This window comes from Caenorhabditis briggsae, assembly GCF_000004555.2.
Source record: "Caenorhabditis briggsae complete genome, chrX, whole genome shotgun sequence".
Taxonomy (NCBI): domain Eukaryota; kingdom Metazoa; phylum Nematoda; class Chromadorea; order Rhabditida; family Rhabditidae; genus Caenorhabditis; species Caenorhabditis briggsae.
Window position 1 is genome coordinate 20586169 of NC_013491.2, and position 24766 is coordinate 20610934.

At 37.1% G+C, this 24766-nt stretch overlaps 5 protein-coding genes across 5 annotated transcripts; 1 reads left to right on the forward strand and 4 right to left on the reverse strand.

The window, feature by feature from the left end:
• Positions 1 to 202: 202 nt before the first annotated feature.
• CBG10222 lies at positions 203 to 5759 on the reverse strand (the record flags this gene model as incomplete). Its single annotated transcript, XM_045240723.1, has 25 exons — positions 203 to 314; positions 362 to 454; positions 502 to 594; positions 642 to 734; positions 782 to 874; positions 1060 to 1152; positions 1199 to 1291; positions 1338 to 1430; positions 1478 to 1570; positions 1617 to 1709; positions 1757 to 1849; positions 1897 to 1989; positions 2037 to 2129; positions 2176 to 2268; positions 2315 to 2407; positions 2455 to 2547; positions 2594 to 2686; positions 2733 to 2825; positions 2872 to 3076; positions 3126 to 3786; positions 4032 to 4204; positions 4293 to 4863; positions 4982 to 5137; positions 5185 to 5280; positions 5328 to 5759. 25 exons carry the CDS (start codon positions 5757 to 5759, stop codon positions 203 to 205), a joined length of 3987 nt encoding a protein of 1328 aa, XP_045094240.1.
• A 1072-nt stretch (positions 5760 to 6831) lies between these two features.
• Positions 6832 to 7902, forward strand: CBG10223 (the record flags this gene model as incomplete). Its single annotated transcript, XM_002631915.1, has 2 exons — positions 6832 to 6836; positions 7344 to 7902. 2 exons carry the CDS (start codon positions 6832 to 6834, stop codon positions 7900 to 7902), a joined length of 564 nt encoding a protein of 187 aa, XP_002631961.1.
• A 568-nt stretch (positions 7903 to 8470) lies between these two features.
• On the reverse strand, positions 8471 to 12542 carry CBG10225 (the record flags this gene model as incomplete). The annotated part of the gene is made up of 5 exons (XM_002631916.2): positions 8471 to 8499; positions 9333 to 9547; positions 9605 to 9685; positions 9730 to 10164; positions 12415 to 12542. The coding sequence occupies 5 exons, from the start codon at positions 12540 to 12542 to the stop codon at positions 8471 to 8473; spliced, it is 888 nt and encodes a 295-aa protein (XP_002631962.2).
• A 315-nt stretch (positions 12543 to 12857) lies between these two features.
• CBG10226 lies at positions 12858 to 17099 on the reverse strand (the record flags this gene model as incomplete). The annotated part of the gene is made up of 6 exons (XM_002631917.1): positions 12858 to 13077; positions 13140 to 13488; positions 13535 to 13978; positions 14370 to 14833; positions 14938 to 15266; positions 16485 to 17099. The coding sequence occupies 6 exons, from the start codon at positions 17097 to 17099 to the stop codon at positions 12858 to 12860; spliced, it is 2421 nt and encodes an 806-aa protein (XP_002631963.1).
• A 1303-nt stretch (positions 17100 to 18402) lies between these two features.
• Positions 18403 to 23579, reverse strand: Cbr-set-25 (the record flags this gene model as incomplete). Its single annotated transcript, XM_045240724.1, has 7 exons — positions 18403 to 18613; positions 18725 to 19248; positions 20100 to 20447; positions 20499 to 20775; positions 21208 to 21284; positions 23297 to 23377; positions 23469 to 23579. 7 exons carry the CDS (start codon positions 23577 to 23579, stop codon positions 18403 to 18405), a joined length of 1629 nt encoding a protein of 542 aa, XP_045094239.1.
• Positions 23580 to 24766: the final 1187 nt, after the last annotated feature.

The following is a 24766-nucleotide window of genomic DNA, read 5'->3' on the forward strand; positions in this document are numbered from 1 at the left end:
AACTGTTTTGCGTGGGTGTGGGATTGGAGTCATTTTAAAATTGAAAGGTTTTTTTGTAGATTCTATAGGAATGAAACATACTCTGGCTCCTCGTTACTGTTGGTAGTGGTTCCGCGTGATCCCACATTATTTAGAATAGAAACTGTTTTGCGTGGGTGTGGGATTGGAGTCATTTTAAAATTGAAAGGTTTTCTTGTAGATTCTATAGGAATGAAACATACTCTGGCTCCTCGTTACTGTTGGTAGTGGTTCCGCGTGATCCCACATTATTTAGAATAGAAACTGTTTTGCGTGGGTGTGGGATTGGAGTCATTCTAAAATTGAAAAGTTTTCTTGTAGATTCTATAGGAATGAAACATACTCTGGCTCCTCGTTACTGTTGGTAGTGGTTCCGCGTGATCCCACATTATTTAGAATAGAAACTGTTTTGCATGGGAGTGGGTTTGGAGCCATTCTAGAATTGAAAAGTTTTCTTGTAGATTCTATAGGAATGAAACATACTCTGGCTCCTCGTTACTGTTGGTAGTGGTTCCGCGTGATCCCACATTATTTAGAATAGAAACTGTTTTGCGTGGGAGTGGGTTTGGAGTCATTCTAAAATTGAAAGGTTTTCTTGTAGATTCTATAGGAATGAAACATACTCTGGCTCCTCGTTACTGTTGGTAGTGGTTCCGCGTGATCCCACATTATTTAGAATAGAAACTGTTTTGCGTGGGTGTGGGATTGGAGTCATTCTAAAATTGAAAGGTTTTCTTGTAGATTCTATAGGAATGAAACATACTCTGGCTCCTCGTTACTGTTGGTAGTGGTTCCGCGTGATCCCACATTATTTAGAATAGAAACTGTTTTGCGTGGGTGTGGGATTGGAGTCATTCTAAAATTGAAAGGTTTTCTTGTAGATTCTATAGGAATGAAACATACTCTGGCTCCTCGTTACTGTTGGTAGTGGTTCCGCGTGTTTCACGTTTTTTAGAATAGAAGCTGTTTTGCGTGGGAGTGGGTTTGGAGCCATTCTAGAATTGAAAAGTTTTTTGTGGATTCTATAGGAATGAAACATACTCTGGCTCCTCGTTACTGTTGGTAGTGGTTCCGCGTGATCCCACATTATTTAGAATAGAAACTGTTTTGCGTGGGAGTGGGTTTGGAGCCATTCTAGAATTGAAAAGTTTTTTGTGGATTCTATAGGAATGAAACATACTCTGGCTCCTCGTTACTGTTGGTAGTGGTTCCGCGTGATCCCACATTATTTAGAATAGAAACTGTTTTGCGTGGGAGTGGGTTTGGAGCCATTCTAAAATTGAAAAGTTTTTTGTGGATTCTATAGGAATGAAACATACTCTGGCTCCTCGTTACTGTTGGTAGTGGTTCCGCGTGATCCCACATTATTTAGAATAGAAACTGTTTTGCGTGGGTGTGGGATTGGAGTCATTCTAAAATTGAAAGGTTTTCTTGTAGATTCTATAGGAATGAAACATACTCTGGCTCCTCGTTACTGTTGGTAGTGGTTCCGCGTGATCCCACATTATTTACAATAGAAGCTGTTTTGCGTGGGAGTGGGTTTGGAGCCATTCTAAAATTGAAAAGTTTTTTGTGGATTCTATAGGAATGAAACATACTCTGGCTCCTCGTTACTGTTGGTAGTGGTTCCGCGTGATCCCACATTATTTATAATAGAAACTGTTTTGCGTGGGTGTGGGATTGGAGTCATTCTAAAATTGAAAGGTTTTCTTGTAGATTCTATAGGAATGAAACATACTCTGGCTCCTCGTTACTGTTGGTAGTGGTTCCGCGTGATCCCACATTATTTAGAATACAAACTGTTTTGCGTGGGTGTGGGATTGGAGTCATTCTAAAATTGAAAGGTTTTCTTGTAGATTCTATAGGAATGAAACATACTCTGGCTCCTCGTTACTGTTGGTAGTGGTTCCGCGTGATCCCACATTATTTAGAATAGAAACTGTTTTGCGTGGGAGTGGGTTTGGAGTCATTCTAAAATTGAAAGGTTTTCTTGTAGATTCTATAGGAATGAAACATACTCTGGCTCCTCGTTACTGTTGGTAGTGGTTCCGCGTGATCCCACATTATTTACAATAGAAACTGTTTTGCGTGGGAGTGGGTTTGGAGCCATTCTAAAATTGAAAAGTTTCTTGTAGATTCTATAGGAATGAAACATACTCTGGCTCCTCGTTACTGTTGGTAGTGGTTCCGCGTGATCCCACATTATTTAGAATAGAAACTGTTTTGCGTGGGAGTGGGTTTGGAGCCATTCTAGAATTGAAAAGTTTTTTGTGGATTCTATAGGAATGAAACATACTCTGGCTCCTCGTTACTGTTGGTAGTGGTTCCGCGTGATTTCAAGTTTTTTAGTATAGAAGCTGTTTTGCGTGGGAGTGGGTTTGGAGTCATTCTAAAATTGAAAGGTTTTCTTGTAGATTCTATAGGAATGAAACATACTCTGGCTCCTCGTTACTGTTGGTAGTGGTTCCGCGTGATCCCACATTATTTAGAATAGAAACTGTTTTGCATGGGAGTGGGTTTGGAGCCATTCTAGAATTGAAAAGTTTTTTGTGGATTCTATAGGAATGAAACATACTCTGGCTCCTCGTTACTGTTGGTAGTGGTTCCGCGTGATCCCACATTATTTAGAATAGAAGCTGTTTTGCGTGGGAGTGGGTTTGGAGTCATTCTAAAATTGAAAAGTTTTTTGTGGATTCTATAGGAATGAAACATACTCTGGCTCCTCGTTACTGTTGGTAGTGGTTCCGCGTGATTTCACGTTTTTTAGAATAGAAGCTGTTTTGCGTGGGAGTGGGTTTGGAGCCATTCTAGAATTGAAAAGTTTTTTGTGGATTCTATAGGAATGAAACATACTCTGGCTCCTCGTTACTGTTGGTAGTGGTTCCGCGTGATTCCACATTATTTAGAATAGAAGTTCTGGGAGAGGCTTTAGGAGCCAAATGAAGTGTTGAAGCTGCTGAGGTGCAGATTATTCCTTGAGAACTGGAAGATGGACCATTTCCAGCTGTTCCACTGTGACTGCCGTTGTCAGAAGCTGTAGATTTTGGAACATTGGGCACTGAAATTTAAAAAAATAAAATATTTATGAGGATGATACCACACAATACTTGTTGTAACAATATTCGAATCCATATCTAGCTTGCTGCTGGATTCTCCTTCAACTTGTTGCTCCACGGGCTCAGTATCGACAAAAAACTGAACATTCTTATTTTTCAACGCTCGTGTTTTTTGAAGTCTTTTACGCGCTTTGTAGAATTTGGAAAATTGGATGTCATCAGACTTCTCCTGCAGTGCCTTCCAGAAAATGACAGGCCTTTGAGACGTCCTGGCGTTTGTGGCATTGTCTTGAACAGGAGACTGTGATCTTGGGTTTTGTAGAATTGGTGTTTCTTGAACTTCCACTTCGATGGTCTCAGTAGCCGCACTCGGAGAAATAGTTTTATCCATTACCAGTGACACAAATGTCATAACTGGGCATACAAATTCTTGACATTTCAGAATAGAAGCTTTGTTGTGGACGACTGCTGGATTCCCTGAGTCCGATGAAGATGCGACGGCAGATTTCAAACTTGCAACTTCCAAATTTCTCTCACTGGAGACATCATGAGCTTTTTTAGGTACCATGGACATGATTGATTGTGTGGAGTTAGTTGGATTTCTACTTTTGAGGAAAAAGAAAGATTCATAGAGTCCTTTGGGGCTTGTATTTTGAACTTCAGAAGCTCTCGGTTTGTTTTCACTGCCAATGACTTCATTTTGAGCTTTATCCTGAAAAGATATTATACTTACATGGTGGAGATAGAGTAACGGTCAATAAAATATACAAAAAACGCAATTCTCAATTGATTTTTGGCTAGTTCGACGATTTTCAAGAGTCTGAGGCTCGGCTATCAAGTCAGCAATTGATTTGAAAATTTTGGATTGTGTAAAACAGGCCTAGATTGAAAACTTTGCATTCACAGAATTTTTAGAAAATTTTTAGTTTTCAGCTATTTGAAAATTTCTGAAAACACTCCTTTTAGTCTGCTTTTGTAATGAAAACGTGAAAAACTGATGTGTTTCAGATATCTGTGAATAGCTGAAAAATTAGGGATTTTCAAAAATTCTGTGATCGCAAATTTTTCAGTTTGGGTCTGTTTCACATTTTCCAAGATTTTCAAAGTGATCGCAAACTTGGCCCTGACTCCTGAAAACCGTAAAATTGGCCGAATATCAACTACGAAATATGTTTTTCTACTTCTTATTTTCCGATACTGTAGATAGAGAAAACTTACCGATTCCTGAGTTTGTAGCCTCCGAGAATAATGTCATCTTTAAAGAAGTCGTGATAGAAGACATGGTAACAAGACCCAAATCGTTTTCACAGTCTCTATTGTTTGTGCCAGTTGTAACCAAGACCTTTTTAGACGCCTTTCGAGATCTACGTTTGCTAAGAATAACAATCTCCTGGAGACCTTTGTTGAGCTCTCCACTTAAAGTTTCCTCTATGATTGTCTCAATAAAATGTGTAGCACATGGAATTCTCGACTTTGCGACATTCGAATTGATTCCACCTCTGGCGTTGATTAAATCCAATTGGTTTCTTAATTTCTTATTTTCAGATTTCGGCCAAATTTGATGAGTATGTCCAAAAGAAAATAGATTGGATGGGACTGCAGCGTTTCCAGTTTTAGTTGACAAATCCTCAGAATTTCGCTGTGAGCTCTTGACAACCCAATCGCTTGTGAAGGCAATCGATTTCACAGCTGGCGGAGAAGACAGATAAGTTGAAGCCGGTGAAATTGTAGAAGCTGTCGCGATTCCTGAATCCGGAGAGAGTGTTGAAATAGCCATGATGGTAGATTTCTGAAACTAACTACATTTTATCAGTCAACCCATTTCCGATATCTCTAGAAATAGAGATAATTGAGCTCGAAATGAAATCATAGGATAGCCTCCTATTAGAGTGTTTACGGTACATTACCTCCATGGGAGTGTGTTCATCGGCTACAACTTTAAGAGAATTGAAGGCATTTTGATTGATAGTTCTTGGTGTCTCATTTTCATTCATCGATTGATCCGCCTGCGAAGGAACTTCCGGAAGAGGGTCATTCGATGGAATCCAAGGAGTTCTTGCTCTCTGTAATCAGAACCAAAATTTTCTAAAATTGTAATGTGCTCACTCACCTTAACATCAGATTTCTTGGGTGCCGGTGGTCTTGGAGGTGTTCCATCATGTCTCTCCCAACAGGCAGCCAACAACCTTTCGTATTCAGCAGCTTCCTGTGAAAATAATGTTTTCTTAAATATTGTAAAGTGTTTAAGATTACCTTCGCCACTCGATCTTCAGAACTCTGAATGTTGGATATCTTTGCTCTTTGAGATTCTGAGAGTCTAATCTTAGGGAATTTCGGGTCCTCCACCGCTGCTTCAGCCATTTGTGTAGCCCATAAACCATCTTGGCATGCGATCCCCGCTGCCTCTAAAGTTTGCTCCAGAAGAGTTTGGACCCTTTGAGTTGAGGCATCATCATCAGCATCGATGTCAGTAGCCAGCTGGGACATCACTTCCAAAAGCTCACTTCCTTTGCTTTTGGCTAACTGACCAGATTCTCTGGCAGCAGAAGCGAGGCGTTTCAGAGCATCTTGCGGAAACTTCCGATTGATCGATTCAGCAGTTTCTGCACCTCGGATGGCAGCATCATTTGCTGCATGTGCTTCATCAATAGCCGCAGCTAATATGTTCAGTTTGGCTAATTCCATGCTGAAAATATAGAAGTTCACTAATTGAAAAATGGGTAAAGTGTTGTGAGGAATGTAAAAAATGAGCAAGTTCAAATGGAAATGAAAGATTGGGAGCTGCGGTACTATTCCAGCTGCGTAGTATCTAGACACGACATTTGCTGGGTCGACCTTTTACCAGCTGGGTGGTATATAATCGTAAACATTTTTTTTTCGATTAAAAAATTATGAAATGACGAGATTTGATGACGCATCAAAAATGCTTTTGGAAAAATGAAAATGACTCAGAACTGAATTTAAGTGAACATTTCGAGATATTAGAAACTGTAAACATAACCCCCTACTGTCAACTTTGAGCCAGTTCATCTCGGGTCCTATGAAAGATAATTAAAATTGGTCAACTGATCAAGAATTTATCATGATATCATACATATTGTTAGTTGACAAAATTTTGATATCTTTTACTGGAATCGAGATAACTGAGCTCGAACAGGATAACTGAGCTAGCTTCTTTCAGAGGAAGTACGGTAAGTTGAATAAAATTTCACTGTTACAGAGAAAATTTTTTCTAATAAAAACTTTTTGACTTAACTTCCAATCATAAAAATCTGTAGCTAACTAATATTTAATGAACGGCATAGCTCGAAAATGCATCAAAAGGGACAAGTCTAACCTCAAAACGGCATTGATGAGAATCGTATAACCCAAAAGGACATAGCGATTGAAACTCAGAAATGAGATACCACAGTATTAAAAAGCGCGTACAGGGGTCGAGCCTCTCAATTAACCTCACTCTTTCAGTAGACAGATGTGCACAAAAAGAAATTATGTCAAGAGAGGAGATTTCACTAAAAACCGTTCATTGCAGCTGGGGAAATGGGATGAATGATTTTTCATAGGGAACACAGAGCGCAATATCACAACGAGGGAACGCCCTCTCAGGAATCGAAAACAAGAAATTTAGAAATCCATAGTGACTCATATTCTCCAATGTTTCAACAGTCCTAAACAACAAAATAATAGTTATGGTTCTCCGAAAATCAAAGCAAAATTTCGAAATAATTTTTCGATATACTGGTTCGGTTTTTTCAAAATGATGTGATGCTGAAAAATGGACGAATGAGAAAATAATAAGCAGGAAGATCAGCTAGTTACAGTAACTTTTGATTTCTGAATTTCTGAATTTCTGAATTTCTAGATCGCTAAATTTCTGAATTCCTGAATTTCTGAATTTATGAATTTCTGAATTTCCGAATTTTCGAATATCTGAATTTCTGGATTTCAGAGTCTCAGAATCTCAGAATCCCAGAAACTCAGAATCTCAGAATCTCAAAATCTCAGAATCTCAGAATCTCAGAGTTTCAGAATCTCAGAAACTCAGAATCTCAGAATTTCAGAGTTTTAGAATCTCCGAATCTCAGAATTTCAGAATCTTAGAATCTCAGAGTCTCAGAATCTCAGAATCTCAGAATCTCAGAATTTCAAAATCTCAGAATCTCAGAATCTCAGAGTCTCAGATTCTCAGAATCTCAGAATTTCAGAATCTCAAAATCTCAGGATCTCAGAATTTCAGAATTTTAGAATCTCCGAATCTCAGAATTTCAGAATCTCAGAATCTCAGAATCTCAGAATCTCAGATTCTCAGAATCTCAGAGTCTCAAAATCTCAGAATCTCAGAATCTCAGAATCTCAGAATCTCAGAATCTCAGAATCTCAGAATCTCAGAATCTCAGAATCTCAGAATCTCAGAATCTCAGAATTTCAGAATCTCAGAATCTCAGAATCTCAGAATCTCAGAATCTCAGAATCTCAGAATCTCAAAATCTCAGAATCTCAGAATTTCAGAATTTTAGAATCTTCAAATCTCAGAATCTCGGAATCTCAGAATCTCAGAATCTCAAAATCTCAGAATCTCAAAATCTCAGAATCTCAGAATTTCAGAATTTTAGAATCTTCAAATCTCAGAATTTCAGAATCTCAGAATCTCAGAATCTTCAAATCTCAGAATTTCAGAATCTCAGAATCTCAGAATCTCAGAATCTCAGAATCTCAGAATCTCAGAATCTCAAAATCTCAGAATCTCAGAATCTCAGAGTTTCAGAATCTCAGAATCTCAGAATCTCAGAATTTCAGAATTTTAGAATCTCCGAATCTCACTTACTAGAATCAGAGCAATTTGATAGAAATGGATTTCAAACCAAACATCCAATGACTGGTTCATCAGAGAAATTAATTTAAAAAACGAAAATTAGATTCATGATATACTGTTTTCAAATTTTGACTTGCAATCGTAACTGCCTCAATTAAAAGTCATTTAAATAACGAGCTGATTGTGGAATTTCAAACGTTAATGGGTCTGAGTGTCCTGTTGTGCAGCCAATCCTGATCTCCCGCCTTATTCAAAATTGCAAGGGATTTGTTTTTCAATTTCGGAATAAAACAAAAAATGTTAAAGGAAAAATGACTTTATTAATGTGTAATGATTAAATTACCTTGAACCCAAAAGTTAAAGTTCTTGAAAATAAAGTGTTAACCAAATTATATTCTGAATCTCAATAAAATAGAAAAGAAAAAACGTAGAGTTAAAGATTATTTTTTCTTCATGGGAATCCTGTAACTGGCCATGAAGATTTCTTCCTTAGTTTTTGGGACAAATAATTCTCTCCCAATTGGGACTTCTCTCTCAAATTGGGCAGTTTTAGGCTGCTTTTGAACTAGCTGTGCTGATGGGATCACTGCAGGTGGTTCAGCTTTTGGAGTTCTGCAAAATAATGATGTCAATGAAAATTTGTAATCTTTCGTCTATTTACTTTTTCTCCACGACTTTGTTAGTTAAATGAGGATTTGTTTTTCCCTCCTGTTCAGTAATAATTTTCCCAAGAATGTCGTCGTCCATGGTGCTACTGGTTGAAGTGGTGCACGGCGCTCCCATTCTTGAAATAAATTCTCTGAAACGAAAAGTTTTTATTTGAATTCTTTTTTTTTAATATAATTTACCTCTTGTCATTCTCTTTTTTGTTGACCATACCGTTGTTGGCATAGGTGCCGCTTGCACTTTCGATTTTCTAGAAGATCGATATCTGTAACGATGCTATTCCAATTTTACACGTATACCGTAAAACCTGTAATAGAAGGCCCTCACGCTGTCAAGTTTAAGCTCAATTATTTCAATTTGTGTATGTACATATGAAACAGTGGTCAACTGATATGATGTTTATGATATTATGATAAAGAAATTGTCAGGTGACAATTTTTCAAATTCGTTGCCAGGTACCGAGACACATCGGTTCAAAGTTAAAAGTTAGGGGATTTTCTATTACAAGATTTATGGTATTTTAGCTTTAGTACCTTTTATCCTTGTGCTCATACTCTTCCCTATCTTCGCGTCTTCTGCTTCTGCTTCTGCTTCTGCTTCTGCTTCTACTTCTGCTTCGGCTTCGTCTTCGTCTTCCTTCTCTATCTTTTCTTTCATCACGTTGGTCACGGACGTTTAGCTCCTCTTTTTCTTCTTCGTCTTCTGATATGTTTAAACTATTTTTTTTTGTTGAATTTATTCTTTTTTTTTATTTTAGTGATATAGTTTGGAAAACGTACCATATTCTTGTCTGCGCATAGATACACTTGAATCAACTCGGGAGGATCTATGTTTTTCTTTTTGTTCCTGTTCCTTGAGATCCTGGTCCTTGGGAGATTTTAATGAACTTGATACGATTTCTCGGTGACAGGATGTATTTTGGGAGAATCTAGATTTTTCTCTTCGTTCCGGGTGTTTGAGAGATTTTGATGGTGATGATGCAGCTTCCTGGCGACTGAAAGAATTGGATTTGTAAAATTGCTCCATCAATTACATACTAATGATGTATTACCTTTCTTTGGGTATCGAAAAAACTGGATAATCATCCTCTAGTTGTTTTGCTGCTGATTTTGTAACTTTTGAATCAGCATCTCTGAAAACGTGAGTCATAAAAAAAAGACCACAAAATTATCTCACCTCTTTGAACGAACAGTTGTTTTTGCCTTGTCCGGAACATTGTCTTTTTCTCCTGTTGATTCAATTATAATCTTCTTATGCTTTATCAGTTCTTTGACATGTTCATAGTCTTTTTGGTGTCCTTCGAGTAGCAGCTCCGTCTCGAATAAAGCAGCTCTTGTTTTTTCATATTTTTCTTCCTTCTTTTCAATACGCTTTTTGATTTGGAGATCTTCAATGGGACTACAACCCAAACGGGACCTCAACCCATTATGAAGTTCCCCATTGTAATCCTTCTCGCAACGCTCACATTCTTTTTTGGCTTCCTTCACAGTTTTTTCCATTTCTTCCAGCTCTTCTCTTATCACTAGCCGTAGTTCACGTAATTGTTCTAGTGAAAATTCAGAAAGACCATCTGGAGACGACATCTGAGGACGCTCTCTGTGAGATGATAGTCTGAAAAAACCAGAGATATTTAGAATGGAATTCGGAATTTAGAAAATTCCGAAAATTTGGACCGGAATATTTCAAACGCAATTTTTTCGTGATGAAATTTCGATAGGAATATTTCTGAAGATACTTTCAAAATTAGAGTTTGAGGACTACGGTATATCGAAGGCATAGGTCTCGAACGCAACTACTATTAATGTTTTGTGTGAATTATACATGTGTTGGTCAATTTTCCACTAAGTGTGAGTGTTTGGGAAAATGAAATTCCAAAATACCAAAGTTCTGAAATTTCAAAAAGTAGAATATTTCAAAACTTTAAAAATCGGATTATTTCGAACTTCCGAAATTTTTTGATTTTCCGCGCTTCTGTGATGGAAAAATTAAATTATGGAATCCCGAAACTTCAAAATTATCAATACGGAATTTTCCGAAATTGCAAATATTCGAAAATGAATTTTTTCAAAATTCCGAAATTCCAAAATTTTTAGTTTCAATTTTCCGCACTTTCCGAAATTCAAAAATGTTCAATATGAAAACTTTGTAAAATTCTGTCAACCGATAAAATGTTTCTCAAAGTATCACCAATACTTTTAAAAATTTCTGATTTTTGACACTGTTACAGAAATTTAGAAAATTGAGCTCAAAGCGCAACTATAGAGTGACCTTCTATGACTTATGACCTCAATAAAAACACATGAATTAGTGAAGTTGGGCAGGATGGAATCTAAGACGATCATGGGAAAGTTAATTAGTGAGATTTTTTCCAAAGAAAAAAACCAACTCTTCGTGTCAGTCGTCAATCCATCTTGTCACTGCACTCACATCATTATTTGCCCTTTTCTAGTCTCAGATCCTCTTGTCACAAGAAAAATCTAGAGGCATCCCTTCTCTTCTTTCCAAAAAATTGATGGCGATCTCTATACATAGAGCAACACTGAGTCGTTGAGTGTTTCAAACAAACGCGCTCTTCTGACAAACGAGCACAACTCGCGCAAAGCAGAAAAAACTCAAATTTGAATTGTTATTGCACAAAAAATGCTAAAAGTTTTAGGCTTATTTCCCCATTAAAAAATTCTGCATTCTAACTAAACTGAAAGAACTACATAATGATACCAAGCTCATATTAAATCAAAATATTTAAAGAAATCTAGCAGCGTTTTCAGAATCTAGACTTTCTCGTAAAAATTTTCTCTGTTTAGGTTTTGATGCTAGTACTAACAATTTTAGGTTCATTCTCGCTCTACTGATGAGACTAGAAATGGATCCTTTTGTTCATTTACTTTGAGTCACTAGAAGTGTTTTCAATTAATGATGCATCGGAAAAGTATGAGGGACAGATGAGGAACGGGAAATCATAAATATTCTGGAGTACGAATAGAAAAAACACCAACTGCGATTATAAAGTACAGTCAAAATACGAAACTCTCGCCAAAAAACTTTATAGTCAGCTATTCAAAAAAAAGATTGACAGACTATTGTGTTTTCAAGGTTTTCCTTCTGAGCTTTTGAATAGTTGATTCTCACACTATTGTTAGAAAAACGAGCAAACGTCCCTTGACGATGAAGCTGAATAAAAAATCATTGACTTTTTGCTCTTATGGAGGTATAAAGCTCATACTAACGAACCCTCATTTCCTCACTAAGAATAACTGAGGATCCACCTCTTCCGGTGATAACCGGAAGGAGAAGATTCAAAGTGCAAGGAAAAGTTCGAGTCAAAATTTGAAAAAAAAACCCACCGAGAAAAAGAAGAACGAGGGGTGTAAACTATCAAAAAGCAAAAATACGAGAGGTGTGGAAGAGGAAAAGGCAACGTTCATAAAACAAATACGGGGTTTTTTTGAGAACCAGAGAAAGGACGGAATATATTATATGTGTTTTTTTTGATAAATTTTCGGTTTATCCTTTTTTTCATGAAAATTTTCTGAAGAAGAATGAAAAATTGAGGGAAACTGAGATGAAACTACAAAGAAAAATATCGAATCGCATGACTTTATATTTTGCGTAATATAATTTCTGGAATGCAAAACAAATCAGGAAATGTGGATTTCGTGCTCAATTATCTCGGTTCCTAAGAGAGATATCAAAACACTGTCAATTGATTGAAAAGTGGTGATAGTGTCTCAAATAATTTATCAGATGAAATTTTCGAATATCTTTTAAAGGAACCGAGATAATTGAGCTTGAAATGCACGAATAGTGCAAGCTTCTATTTTTGCTGATACGGTATCTGGTTCATATTGGTGGTCTCCATACCGCCAACCGATACGACGGGCAGACAGGTTGATAACCTTGATGTGGTGCTTGTCGTCGTATGAAGCATTGAAGACGATCTTGGCGTTTGATTGAGCTTGGATGTCTCCTGGTGGGACGGATTGAGCCATGGCGATGATTTGATGGAGTGTGTATTACTTGATGCGCAATATAACGACTGTGAGGTAGCTTTAATAAACTTTATTGTTTTTTTTTCAAATCACGACAATAATCAAATAGCAAATTAAGTGCACTTAAGAGGAATATGAGAATGAATGAAGTGATAGAAATTTCACATAAAATACATTCAATAGGGAAGATCGGTTTTTTAGAAAGAGATCCTGAAGCTTGAAACCTATGGTGGGACAATAAATGGAAGTGATAGCGGGTCCAAGAGTACTGTACAAGAGTACAAGAGTACTGTGAGTAGAGTACGAAGTACTGTGTTAGTCGATATTTTTACTAATGAAGAAGACTTGAGCCACGAAAGTTGCTGGCTGCTCAAACTTTCCGACGAGCTCAATGAAGACATTCCCAGGAGCGACGAGCGTTTTTTCGACACTCTCGTTTTCAATGCAGAAGTAGAGCGATCCGGGAGTTGTTAACGGTAGAAAATTAATCAGGCTGATGTCTTCCTTTTCCGGGTCTTCTTGTTGGCGGATGAGACTGTAAATTAGGATTTAGGAATTTTTTCTGTTATATATTTTGTTTTGGTATAATAAACTTACTTCAGTCCTTCAATGATGTATCCTTCATTGTTCTGGATGTGCTTGAACGTTGGGATGGCGTACTGATCCGTAACATTGGCCTTGTAATCAACTTCAATTCGATACAAGGCCACAACAAGGCGACCTTCCTTCTTTCCAACAATATGACGAAACTCAGAAAGATCATCTCGCAACTTGTTCACCTTGTGCATGTTCACTCCATAAACATTTCCTTTATCTGGAATACCATCACAAAGCGCCATTCCAAGCGGAGCAAAAAGGCAGGAGAGAACTTGATGGCAGTCATCGCCTCCATTTGAAATGTTGCTCTGTGGACAACAACGAAGGATGTGCGGGTAGGTGAGATCCACTGAAATAAGATAAATCTAATTTTTTATCTAAAGAAGAATACTCACTATGGATTTTCCATCCCATATTCAATCGATTCGCAATAATTTCCTCAACTCTAGACTTCACGAACAAGCTGAGAGATCCTGATGTCCTTCGAATCATGAGCAGTAGATCCTGATAATAGTCCGCATGAATTGGATGGACGTTTCCTTGCTTGGCATTTTTCTCGATCCAGTATTTCAAGTATTCTTCCAGGCGGAAAACTTGTTTTGTTGGGAGAAAAGTGGCCATAGCATTGATGTCGGCGCCACCCATCGACATATACTGTGCGATGCGCTGGATATTGCCATATTGAACCGCAAGAAGATGCATTCCATCCACGTTGAACTTGGCAGTGAGCTTCTGTCGACGGTTTACTGGTTTTCCAAAAATGAAGAATAGTCGTTTTTGGCACTCGGCACCATACTTCATGCAATGGAAGTAGACATCGTAGCGGAATGGTCCATCATCTGAAAATTTTTCTTTTGAATAACAAGAGAATGCCAATGCCTTGTAAACCCAGAATCTTATGAAAATTCAGAATTTGTTAGAAATAGTTTATCCTGACGCCGCTTGGCAGATTCAGCCAAGTTATATCAGTTTCAGTACGAAAAATCGCTTTTTCAGTGCAAAACAGCAATTCTTAAAGACGATTTTCTCAATTTCTAGGGCGTTTCAGAAAATAAAATTTTTTGTGTTATACTGAAAATTGAAGAAAAAATCATATTTCGGTATTTTCCTAATTTTTGAATATTTCCAAGTGAAGCGAAAGTTAAAAAATTCGAAATTTTACGTTTTTACAGTATAGCAGATTATTACACTTATAAGAAGGTATAAAAATCTGTACAATTATCGACATACCTCCTTCACGTCCACTGTATCTTTTTTTCGACGTCTCGATGAATCTCAATCTGCTCGGCACCAACTCCATGAACAATTTCATCCAGGCGCATTTTCGATGATTTTTGCAGCACAATGGATTCTGCTTTCGAATTTTCAACCAGCTGACAGACTCCTTCGCTTCGACAATCGACATTCCATTTGGATCTGCATTCCACTCTCGATGATCGAAATACGAGATAATGAAGACAATCAGAGCATAACGATGCGGATCGTATTTTGGATCATTTGGAATATTTTCCGTGAAAATCGTCTTGAATCGATCAGTGTCATCCTTGCTATAGGATTTGACGAGTTCTGGAAGTAGTGGTTCCAGCTGCTTTTTGAAGGGATGGGAAATTAGTTCCATTTTCTTTTGGTTTTCCTCCACCAACTGTTTGTACTCTTGAACATCTTCCTCTGGAACAGCAATCACTTGCGTTTCTCTGGGTTTCGGCTTCAGTCTCTTCATGTCATTCTCGTAAAATCTCGTTATCGAGGCCGGGTGATCTTTATTGACAAGGTTGACTCGATCCAAATTCCTTCAAACATCTCAATCTCGGCTCCTTTGAAAAAGAAGTTGTTGAGACTTTCTGCTGAGCGACAACGCCGGAATTTGAGATTCCAAAGAGCAGCTGTGAATGGTCGTGTTGGTCTGACTCCCTCCACTTTTACCGGAAATTCTTTGAGCTCTAGTTGGAGTTTCTTCATTTCTTCTTTGATTTCTTGAATATCCTTGGCAAACTGACCGGGATCTTTCTTTTTTTGAACAACTGGGTGTTTGTCGTACGGCTTTTTGAATTCTGCAACCTTCGGCTGTGAAGGTGCAATCCGACGTGGTTTGTTGAGTGGCACAGCTGGTGGAACTGATTCCGATCTCTGTAAATACGTCAATTTATGTAAGCTATAATATCAAGTCGAACTAAAAATGTGAACTTGAACATCGATGTGACAGTCTTGGAGACAAGAATTTTTAGTATTAATTTTTTTCGATGATACAAATTATTTTATAAAATTTCAACACTATTTTTTAGAATCCTATTTGGGCTGCACCACTTCTTAGGCTTATTGGGATATGAACACACACACACACACACAAAGATAAGAAGCCCGGAGGGCTTCTATAGTATCATAAAGTGGGTGGAGTTAACATTGAAGCATGCATGCAAAGGGCCGGACCGGATTTTTTTCAGAATTTTCAGGGCCCGGCCGGGTTTTCAGATCTTTTCAAAAAAATTTTCGGGTCAACTGAAAAAATGGACGATTTTTCTGTCAAGTTAAAAAATTTTCAAGACAAAGTTGTCCATAAAAAATAATTTTTTTTACAAAAAAAATTCTGAAATTTCAATTTTTTTCAAATTTGACGAACCCGGGCCCGCCGGGCCCTGATTCTACATGTATGCATCAAAATAATGTAGGAGGATAAAGAAGAAAAGGGAAAAGTGATTTATGGGAAAAGCAATATCTGTAAGAGCAAAATATCTCATTCTTAGAGTTGCGGGGGATACAGAAGAGCAGTAAACAATGACGGCACGCCCGAAATCGTGCTGAGCTTGAAAAATAACTAAGAAGTAGTACTTTTTTCTTTTCCATAAAAATATTTCAAAAAATGCCACTTTTCAAGGTTTGTTACATGAAACGTGTACCTGTGTAGTCTTTCAATTTTTGATTTTCTTAACAAAATTGCAATTATACGATGTATAATGATATTAAAACAATTTAATCGAAAGAATCAAAAATTTTTCTATACGAAACAAAACAATTGCGGTTATTTTGAGCTATGGAAATCTCAGGATAGTTCAAAAAGAAGAAATCAGATACAATTTTTCTCTAACAAACCATGAAAATCGGGATTTTTAGAATCTTCTCTTTTTCGGAAAAAGACCAGAAAGTAAAACGCCGTAATTCACTTTTTAAAACGTATTAAAGCTTTTTTTTCTACAGAACTAGATTTTAGAAATTCTGAATTTTTGCTCCAGGACTGTCATACCGAATTTTTTCATGATTAGCAGCTGTAATTTTTTCTGCAAAATTCAAAAAAAAACTTATAGTAATTTTAACTTTTCGTAGTGATAAAAAGTAATTTCTCTGACGTACCTGTTTCTTAGCACTTTCAGTTGAGCCAGCCAAACTCGCAGCCCTTTTATTCGATTTTTCCGATTTTTTGCGAGACGTCTCATTCTGCTCATCAGGATCACTTTCAATAATGACTCGTCGTTTTTCCTTCTTTTGTGGAGCTTCCGATTCTGCTCGCGCCGCAATTTTTTTCTTTCTCACTTCCAATTTCTTTTGCTCTTCTCGCTTTTTTCTTTCTTCCGCTTCTTTCTTCTCTCTTTTCTCATCCGGACTATACAGATACTCATAATCGGCAACTTTTCTCCAAGCGACCATCAAATCATCCCACATGTTAGCTCCATAGTCCTTGTCAATTTCTTCATATGTGTTGGGATAATTATTAGATTTGTAGAATTTTGCCAACGCTTCTGGAACCGAGTCATCCGTTCGCAAGTTTTCTTCCGGCTCCCATGTCCGCTGCTCAAATGGGAAATTTTTCCAGTGGACGAGATATGCGTACTTGGAGTGTTTAGTCATTCCATCCTTCACGGAGTTTGGGTTAAAAACCGCTTCTGACTTCAGCGCATTCTGCAAAAGAGCGTCGAATTCCATTCGATGTAGAACAGTCTCAACTTCGTATTCTTCCTCATCGGACATCTGAAAAACATGGAAGATTAAACATTTTTGCATTTTCTGTAATAGAAGTTGAGCAAATTTTTCTCGGCTTTTGATTTCTCTTCGAAGATACAGTATTCTTCGACTCAACATTTTTTCCTTTTTTTTCAATTTCTCGACTATTTTCATTGTTTTTTTCAATGTTCAATGTACATAAATCTGAGAAAATAAGTTAAAATGCTTAATATTGTTGAAAAACGATGAAGAAATCATCGATAAATTGAGAAAATAGAACAATAAATGTTAACCTATTCTCACATAATACTGTAGTTCGATCTTGCGTTTTTAAGAAAAATTCAACGAGATATCCGCTCTCAATGTGCATTTATTTCGTAAAGAATAACATTTTTACATTTTTTTTTCAAAATTTTACAAAAAAAAATTACCTTTAACCTTTTTTCGGCTTACTTCTTCGAATCGATTGCTGAAGATGCGCAAAATTTGATGATAAATTTCGAGTGTATCGATTTTCCAAGGTTCTTCGAGTGTGTCTGGTGCGTCTCACGTCTTGGCGCACTCTTACCCGATCTACGTACAAAAAATGAGTGGTGTTGTGTGTGTGGCGGGTAGCGTAATGAGACACTGTCTTGCATTGTGTTGTCGCGTACTCTCACCGTCTATGTCTCTTCCTCTACAACACACTAGGTGTCTTTTTGACTTGGGGGAAGCGACCTCCAACAGATGTTCCGTTCTAGACAGCCAGTTTTTGACGCTCTAATCTTCTTTCGAGTTCCATAGTGTCTTGCTTGTGGCAAACAATTTCGGACGAAGGAATTATTTTTGTGTTTTAGAGGAATGAATTTATTTTCTATAACAATTATTCTGAGAATCTTCGAAACATTAAGGCGGAGTAGAAAAAAAACACATCCATTTATTTCAATTTAACCGAACATGTAAAACAAAATTGGAACAAAGAACATTAGTCAACAAATAAGTGAGAATAGAAAATTTGAAAAAAAAAACAAAATTCGAGGATCGAATTGGATTTGGGGGAATCTTTGGAAACTTCGGAGAAATCATGGTGTGAGAACAAGGAGAAACAAAGTCTTTGGAATTTATATGAGAATCATTTCAAAAGAAGAACCAATAGTGAGAAACAAGAAAACTGACCAACTTATGAATTTGGATAATGTGTAGCAACATATAAAGTAAGAAGAGAAAACGAGAGTGAATCCTAGAGAGGCATCGTCGACGCAGAATAGGTTGAAGGAAGGACATTTTTGCATCCTTTGCGGCACCTGTGATGAAACAGAATAATAGAGTCATTCGAAAACAATAATATAGCTCACTTGCAAGGGATTTCATCGTTACTGCCGGTTGGAAGCATTTTTTCGGGCAGATAATACCTAATTCGAACTCGCTGACCAACATCAATATCCTTTATAGCATATACAGCTATTCTCGGAATTAATGGATCTTCTTCGAATCTGCGACTGTGCGTTTCAATCATCGCAGAGTTAGGGGTGCAGGAATGTCCCGCGAATCTCGCAAGGTTTCTGAAAATTCATATCTTCTTTTATGTTACAACTAGTGAAAAAAAAATTTCTGTAAATCCACAAATTTAAGAATCTAAAAACTCAACAAGAAAGTCAAAATTCAAAACTGACCCTTGGTATTGGGCACAGATAATAATCTGTGTATCCATCACACGGAACGTGGCATCATATGTCTGCTTCCGTTCCGTGTCTTTGAACTCCGATCGCTCATCGAACTCCTCATGGATGTCTGGCATACTCTCCTTCATGCCATCCTCCAGGCAAAATCCTATTGTAGTGGCTGACCAATCTTTTCCCACTCCTGTTGGTTTCTTGGGTGCCGAAGGAATCTTTTCAGGCTTCAACATCAACATTTCGCCGATGTATTCAAACAACAGCTGTCCTTTCAGAATTGGCTCCATCGCGAAGAGCTCAAAACTAAGCGGACCGTCGACAACAGCAAATGATGGTGTGCTGCCCTGCTGAAGTCTTCGGTTTGGGCAGTCATCTCCACAGCCGCAAGCATCCGAGCATTCCACCGCAATACATGGTATGCTGTATTGGTATTTCAATACATCGAGAAAACCAGCAGTGTCATGCTGGAGGTGGAGAATGCCGCTGGATCCATTTTCAGTTGCATTGTATATGGTTCTGGCCTGAAAACAACGTCGAATTGTTACTAGTCACTATTTTCGTTCCTTGGAATTTGAATTCCAAAAGTAATTCTTAAAGTGACCGTCTAATGCATACCGTAAACACTCTGGTAGCGTATCACACAAACCATCATCTTTAGTGAAAACATTCTTATGGTAGCATGATAAAAATTTTGTCAGTTGGTAACTTTTTTATATCTTTCACAGGAATGGAGATAAATTGAGTCAAAGTTGACTGTTTTTGTGGCGCTCTTTCAGAGTGCGTACGGCAAATTTGAAACGTGTTTTCAGTTGAACTTGACCATTTTCAGTGATCTGAAACTTGGCTGTCAAGTGTCCGATCACTTTGAAAATTTGGAAAAGTACAAAACAGATCTAGAAGAAGAACTTTGCATTCATGGAGGTTTTAAAACGTTCTGGTATATCTTAGTGACCGCTACTGCATTTCGAGAGCAAAAAAGGTATCAAAAAATAAAAACGTCATTAGAATTAAAATTTAAAAAATAGTCCGAAGACAGTTGAGTTCGAGTGGCGAAGGTAAGCCAACTAGGAAATGAGTCTGTTTTGAGTGCCAAAAGATTATAGGACGTCTATCGAAAATCTTCTATTTTTAGAGTATCTAAATATTTCGAAAAGTTTGTCAAACACTCTGAAGGCGCATTTGCAATGTCGTTTGTTGGAGCATGCGGTTAATCCTGATTGGTTGGCTGGAGGGTTGAAAGCTGAAACGCTCAAGTTGGCCTTTCGTCCGAGGCACCTGTGATATGCGTTTTCCCGTAGAACGTTGACATTGGTATACTGGAAAAAAAAGGCAAATCAGGTAATCAAAATCAAAATAGATGGACAGAACTCACGGAAAACTTCGGGGGCGCCTTCATATTCTGCTGAAAACAAAAATAGAAAACAGCACCCAAACCGTAATCGGTGTGATGCTCAGTGTGGTAGAAACTCAGATCTTTGTAGAGCCAATAGATATGAGTAGGGTCCTTAAGCACCTTTTGGTTTGGGTGTATCTCGTTCAGAATGGATGCTGACGAAAAATGTTCTCTCTTATTGTTCCGCAATTTTTCCAAAAAATTGTCCCGAATTGTCGCTATTCGGAGACCTTCCTTTGGAATGAAGTTCAAACTTAGCGCGACTTTATCGATCGTTTCTGGGGTCCATCCAAGGTACAGCACAGATGCGTCAGTCCCATTTGGTTCCTGGAAAAGCTTATAGTTGAACTTGGAATACAAATTTCAAAGTCACCATACCATCCAACCATCCTGAATAACCCATTCCGTGGTTTGGTCACTTCCATAGGCTGCCTGATCAGCAGCGCTGAACTTTCGAGTGGGAATCCCGGCTCCAAGGTAGCTCTTTTCAAGTTCTAGGCTCCCTTTCTTCTCGGCTCGCCGTCCTTCATGGCTGGAGTAAGGGAGAGAAGATTTAAAACTGTCGACAACTACAACACGATCGCTCGAGACGTACTTGAAGGGTGATCCTTTTGATTGAACCACGACAAGAGCTTTCAGACGATCGCGGTCAATTCTAGAAAAAGATTAGTTTGATCAGGAATATTTTGAAATTTGAATCGCCCAGAAAATCATAAATGTTGTAAGGATAATTTTAAAGTTGAATTTTCATTGAATTTTCTGAAAATTCTGGATTTTTAAAATTTTATTTTATTGGAATTCTTTTTTTAATTTTGAGTTAGCGAATTCAATGAGAGTAAAGTTTAGTTTGGAATTAGCAAAATGAGTAAATTAAATGATCCTCAACATCATCGAAATCTGTTACGATTCTTTTCAGGGAAGGGATGTCGTCTGGCACAGATGGTGTGTACGAAACCAAATGATCCGCTGCACTCATTGCCCTTTTTCGATGATTAGTGACGATTGGAGCAGAAGGCTGATTTTGATCATTACAGGAAGTACTGTAAATCAGAAAAAATTTTAATTAAGTAATTTTTCTTGAGCTCACTCTGATGTATCGGTTGCCATAGTGAAGAGGAGGAGACGTTGAGATGTTGGCAAAGAATTATCTGAAGAATGAGTATACTGAAGATTGAATATAAAACGTGGAGTGAGCAGAAAGAAAAATGATAGGGTATGGAAACATATGCTGTCGAATAAGATCAAAATTTCTCGTAATCAGACGTCCGGTAGGCACCAGGTACTCGCCCCAGTACCAAACGCCAACCATGAAACATGGTGGAGGATCGATCTGTGTTTGGGGATGTTTTTCGGCGTACGGTATGGGACCTCTAGTCCGCATTTCGGGTCTAATGGATAGATTCCAATATGAATCGATCTTGGAGAATCATATGAGACCATTTGCTCGTCAGTCCATCGGTCGGTCGTTCACTTATCAGCAGGACAACGACCCAAAACATACGTCCTTGCATGTTCGGAATTGGTTCAATCGGCGTCATGTGAACGTTCTGCCTTGGCCAAGCCAAAGTCCCGACTTGAATATTATCGAACCACTCTGGGAGGAGCTGGTGAGACGCCTCAAAGGAAAATTTGCCTCCAACGCGGACCAGAAATTCGTTCAACTTCAAGATGCTTAGTCGCAGATCCCACAGTCGACAATTGATGTTCTGATTGATAGCATGCCTCGACGCTGCCAGGCCGGATTGACAACAAAGGCTACCCAACCAAGTTTTAAATTATTTTCATTTTATTCCCGCTTTATTTTTAAGTGATTTTTGTTTTTTTGTAATGTTTAATGAAACTGTTGCCTGTTAAGCGAAATTCCATTTTTCTCAATTTTTGTAATTACGCGTCTGATATGGTGTCTGCGGTCTTGATATTTTTTCTGGAATATTTCTGAGCCTTTCAAAAACATACATAAAAAATTTCAGAGTCCTAGCTCTCATAGTTTTCGAGATACCCTCGTAAAACTAAAAGTTGATTTCTTTTTGTCCGGTACTGTATTAATGCAATAAAAATTTTTTATCGGTGTCCCCCTCAAAAGAGTTCAAAATCGAAAAAATGAAGTTCGGCAAAAAAAAATATTAAAAATATAAGAAGTTCAAAAAAAATAGAGCTCAAAAACCAATAACTCGCGGAACATCTCATTCTCATTGACCTCTGCCACTCTCACTAATCATTCAATGCCAGTTGTGACAGCTCGAGAGAAAAGGTGGGAGAAACAAAAAAAAAGAGGGAGACCGTGTAGACAAGGCGGGAAAAAGGGAGATTTGAATCATATTCGAGGAAACGAGGCTGATGTATCTTTTGAAGCGAAATCAGACAAGCAGTGTTTCGTGAAGTGGATATGAATTGGATAAACGTGATAAGAAACAAAACACGGATATTCCTTCTGTTTATCAAAACTATCTCAGCTGAAAGTTTCCAGAAGAATCTATTCCAGAAATTAATTCACAAAAATTATCGGTTTAAAAAAAAATTTATTCATGAAAAATAAAATAATTTTAAAAAAATCAAAGATATGGAGGTGTACAAATGAAACTTATCAAATTTGAAAAATTGAAAAAGATGAGATAAAGAAAAAAATTGATGGCTGGTGGCGAGGTGTTGCGTGTTGCGTGGGTCGAATGTTTCTCTCAAAAGTCATCGAACATTTCATTGTTCTGCATAGGATCCTGAAATGAAATAAAAATTATTTCAATGCACTTTTTTGAGAGCATTTTTTAAAAGTGTAATAAATCACATTTTTGCAATGTTTTTTGATTCTAAAATCTATTTACAGAAAGTAAAATCCAAATTTTTTATATACAAAACAAGGAAAACTGGTGCTGTAACTCCTAAAAATGCTGAATATTAAAAGAAGAGATACATTTTTCTGTAATAAACTTTGAAAATTGGTTTTTATGGGATATTTTCTATCGGAAAAGGTTTATACAGGGTTTTGTAACGACTAATTAACTTTTTAAAATCATTAAAATCATTAAAATCGTCTTGAATCTCAATGAGATCAAATTGAAAATTCTGACATCATGCTTCACATAAATTATTTTCAGGGTAGATCGAAATCAGCTTTGCAGTTCGCTATTCTTCTATGGAAGAGCTAGCTCTTACAAAAAATAATTTTTAAAAAAACACACCTCTTCCATCAGTGACTGAAGACTTCCAGCTGTTTCCGGGTCATACCACATACAGTCGTCGTAATCCCACTGAAGAGGAATCTGTAAAAAATACAATTCAATATTCAGAATAATCCATCGTTTACATATCAAACAGAGAAAAAATACGTTTCGATTCGATTTTAAAACCTACTTGCTCATATTCGTTCTGTTTCTTGGTCCCATACTCCCTTAAGATTCTCCAGATACCTGATACAATCATCACGGTGCTAGCAGCAAAGATTAAGTATCCTAGGAAAAACATCTGAAAAAAAGCAGTTCAAATTTTCAAAAAATAAGGGAAACAAAATTTGTCAGAACCGATAAAAATGGGAAATGGAGAGAAAGATGAGATGGACTTACAACAGCTGCACCAAATCCATTTGGAATGTTTGAAAGAAAAAAAACTTGAACAGTGTCGAACTCTAGCAATGCACATTGTTTGCACCTGTTACCACGACGATGAGTGAATAATAGTTATGTAATTTTAAGTAATGTTCTGAATTTAGAATATATAATTTTCGGATTCTTATTATATCGCAGATATGTGACTTTGGTTACTCGAAGAATACCGTATTAAAACTAACAGAAGCCCACCCAAACTGTTAACTTTGAGCTTGATTATCTCGATTTATTTAAGAGATATCAGAAAGTTGTCAATTAATAAAATACTGGTGATATTATGATAAACATGTCATCAGTTGACAACTTTTTGATTTCTTCTACGGGAAATGAGATAATTGAGCTCAAAGTTGACGGTTTGAGTGGCTTTCTTTTAAGAGTAATACGGTATATCTTTGAAAAACAAATATCTGAATTAAAACAATTGCGATCCATTAAATGTTCATTGTACCTAAATTAAAGTTGAAAGTTCAATTTTGATATTTTTGACTGTATAATGAATGTTTTGTCTATTCCTTTTCCCTCTCTCGCGCTTTGTCTATCTCTATCTGTTTTCAGATTTTTCGAGAACCCTCAAAGCTGATATGACTCATTGGACGGGATGAAATCAATTCACTGTTTTGAATCATTTTTGTGTTTATCTGTTCACCATTTTCTGATTTTTGAATGACATATCTTTGTATCGCCTTGAAAGCGATTTTCAGATTTTTTTGTTTTTCTGTAAAAGTCAAGGCTGGATATCAGAATAGTCATACATAAGCTCACTATTTCTCATTGTTTAGATTAGTTTGAGTCCTTATCAAATCACATTACCGTTTAACCATAATACGTTTCAAATCATAGTTTGGGAAATTCTGTAATTTAAATAACTTTTTCAAAACAAAACGTTTCAAATGCAATGTCAATTTACTTTTTTTTTAAGTGTATGAAAAATTTTAAACTAATTTTTTTTTGTGAAGTTTGTTATCCTGATTTTTTCGCTAACATAAAGCTCCTCACATTTTCGAGCTTATATCAAGTTGTTGCAAAAACTTGAGCAGCTTTCACAAA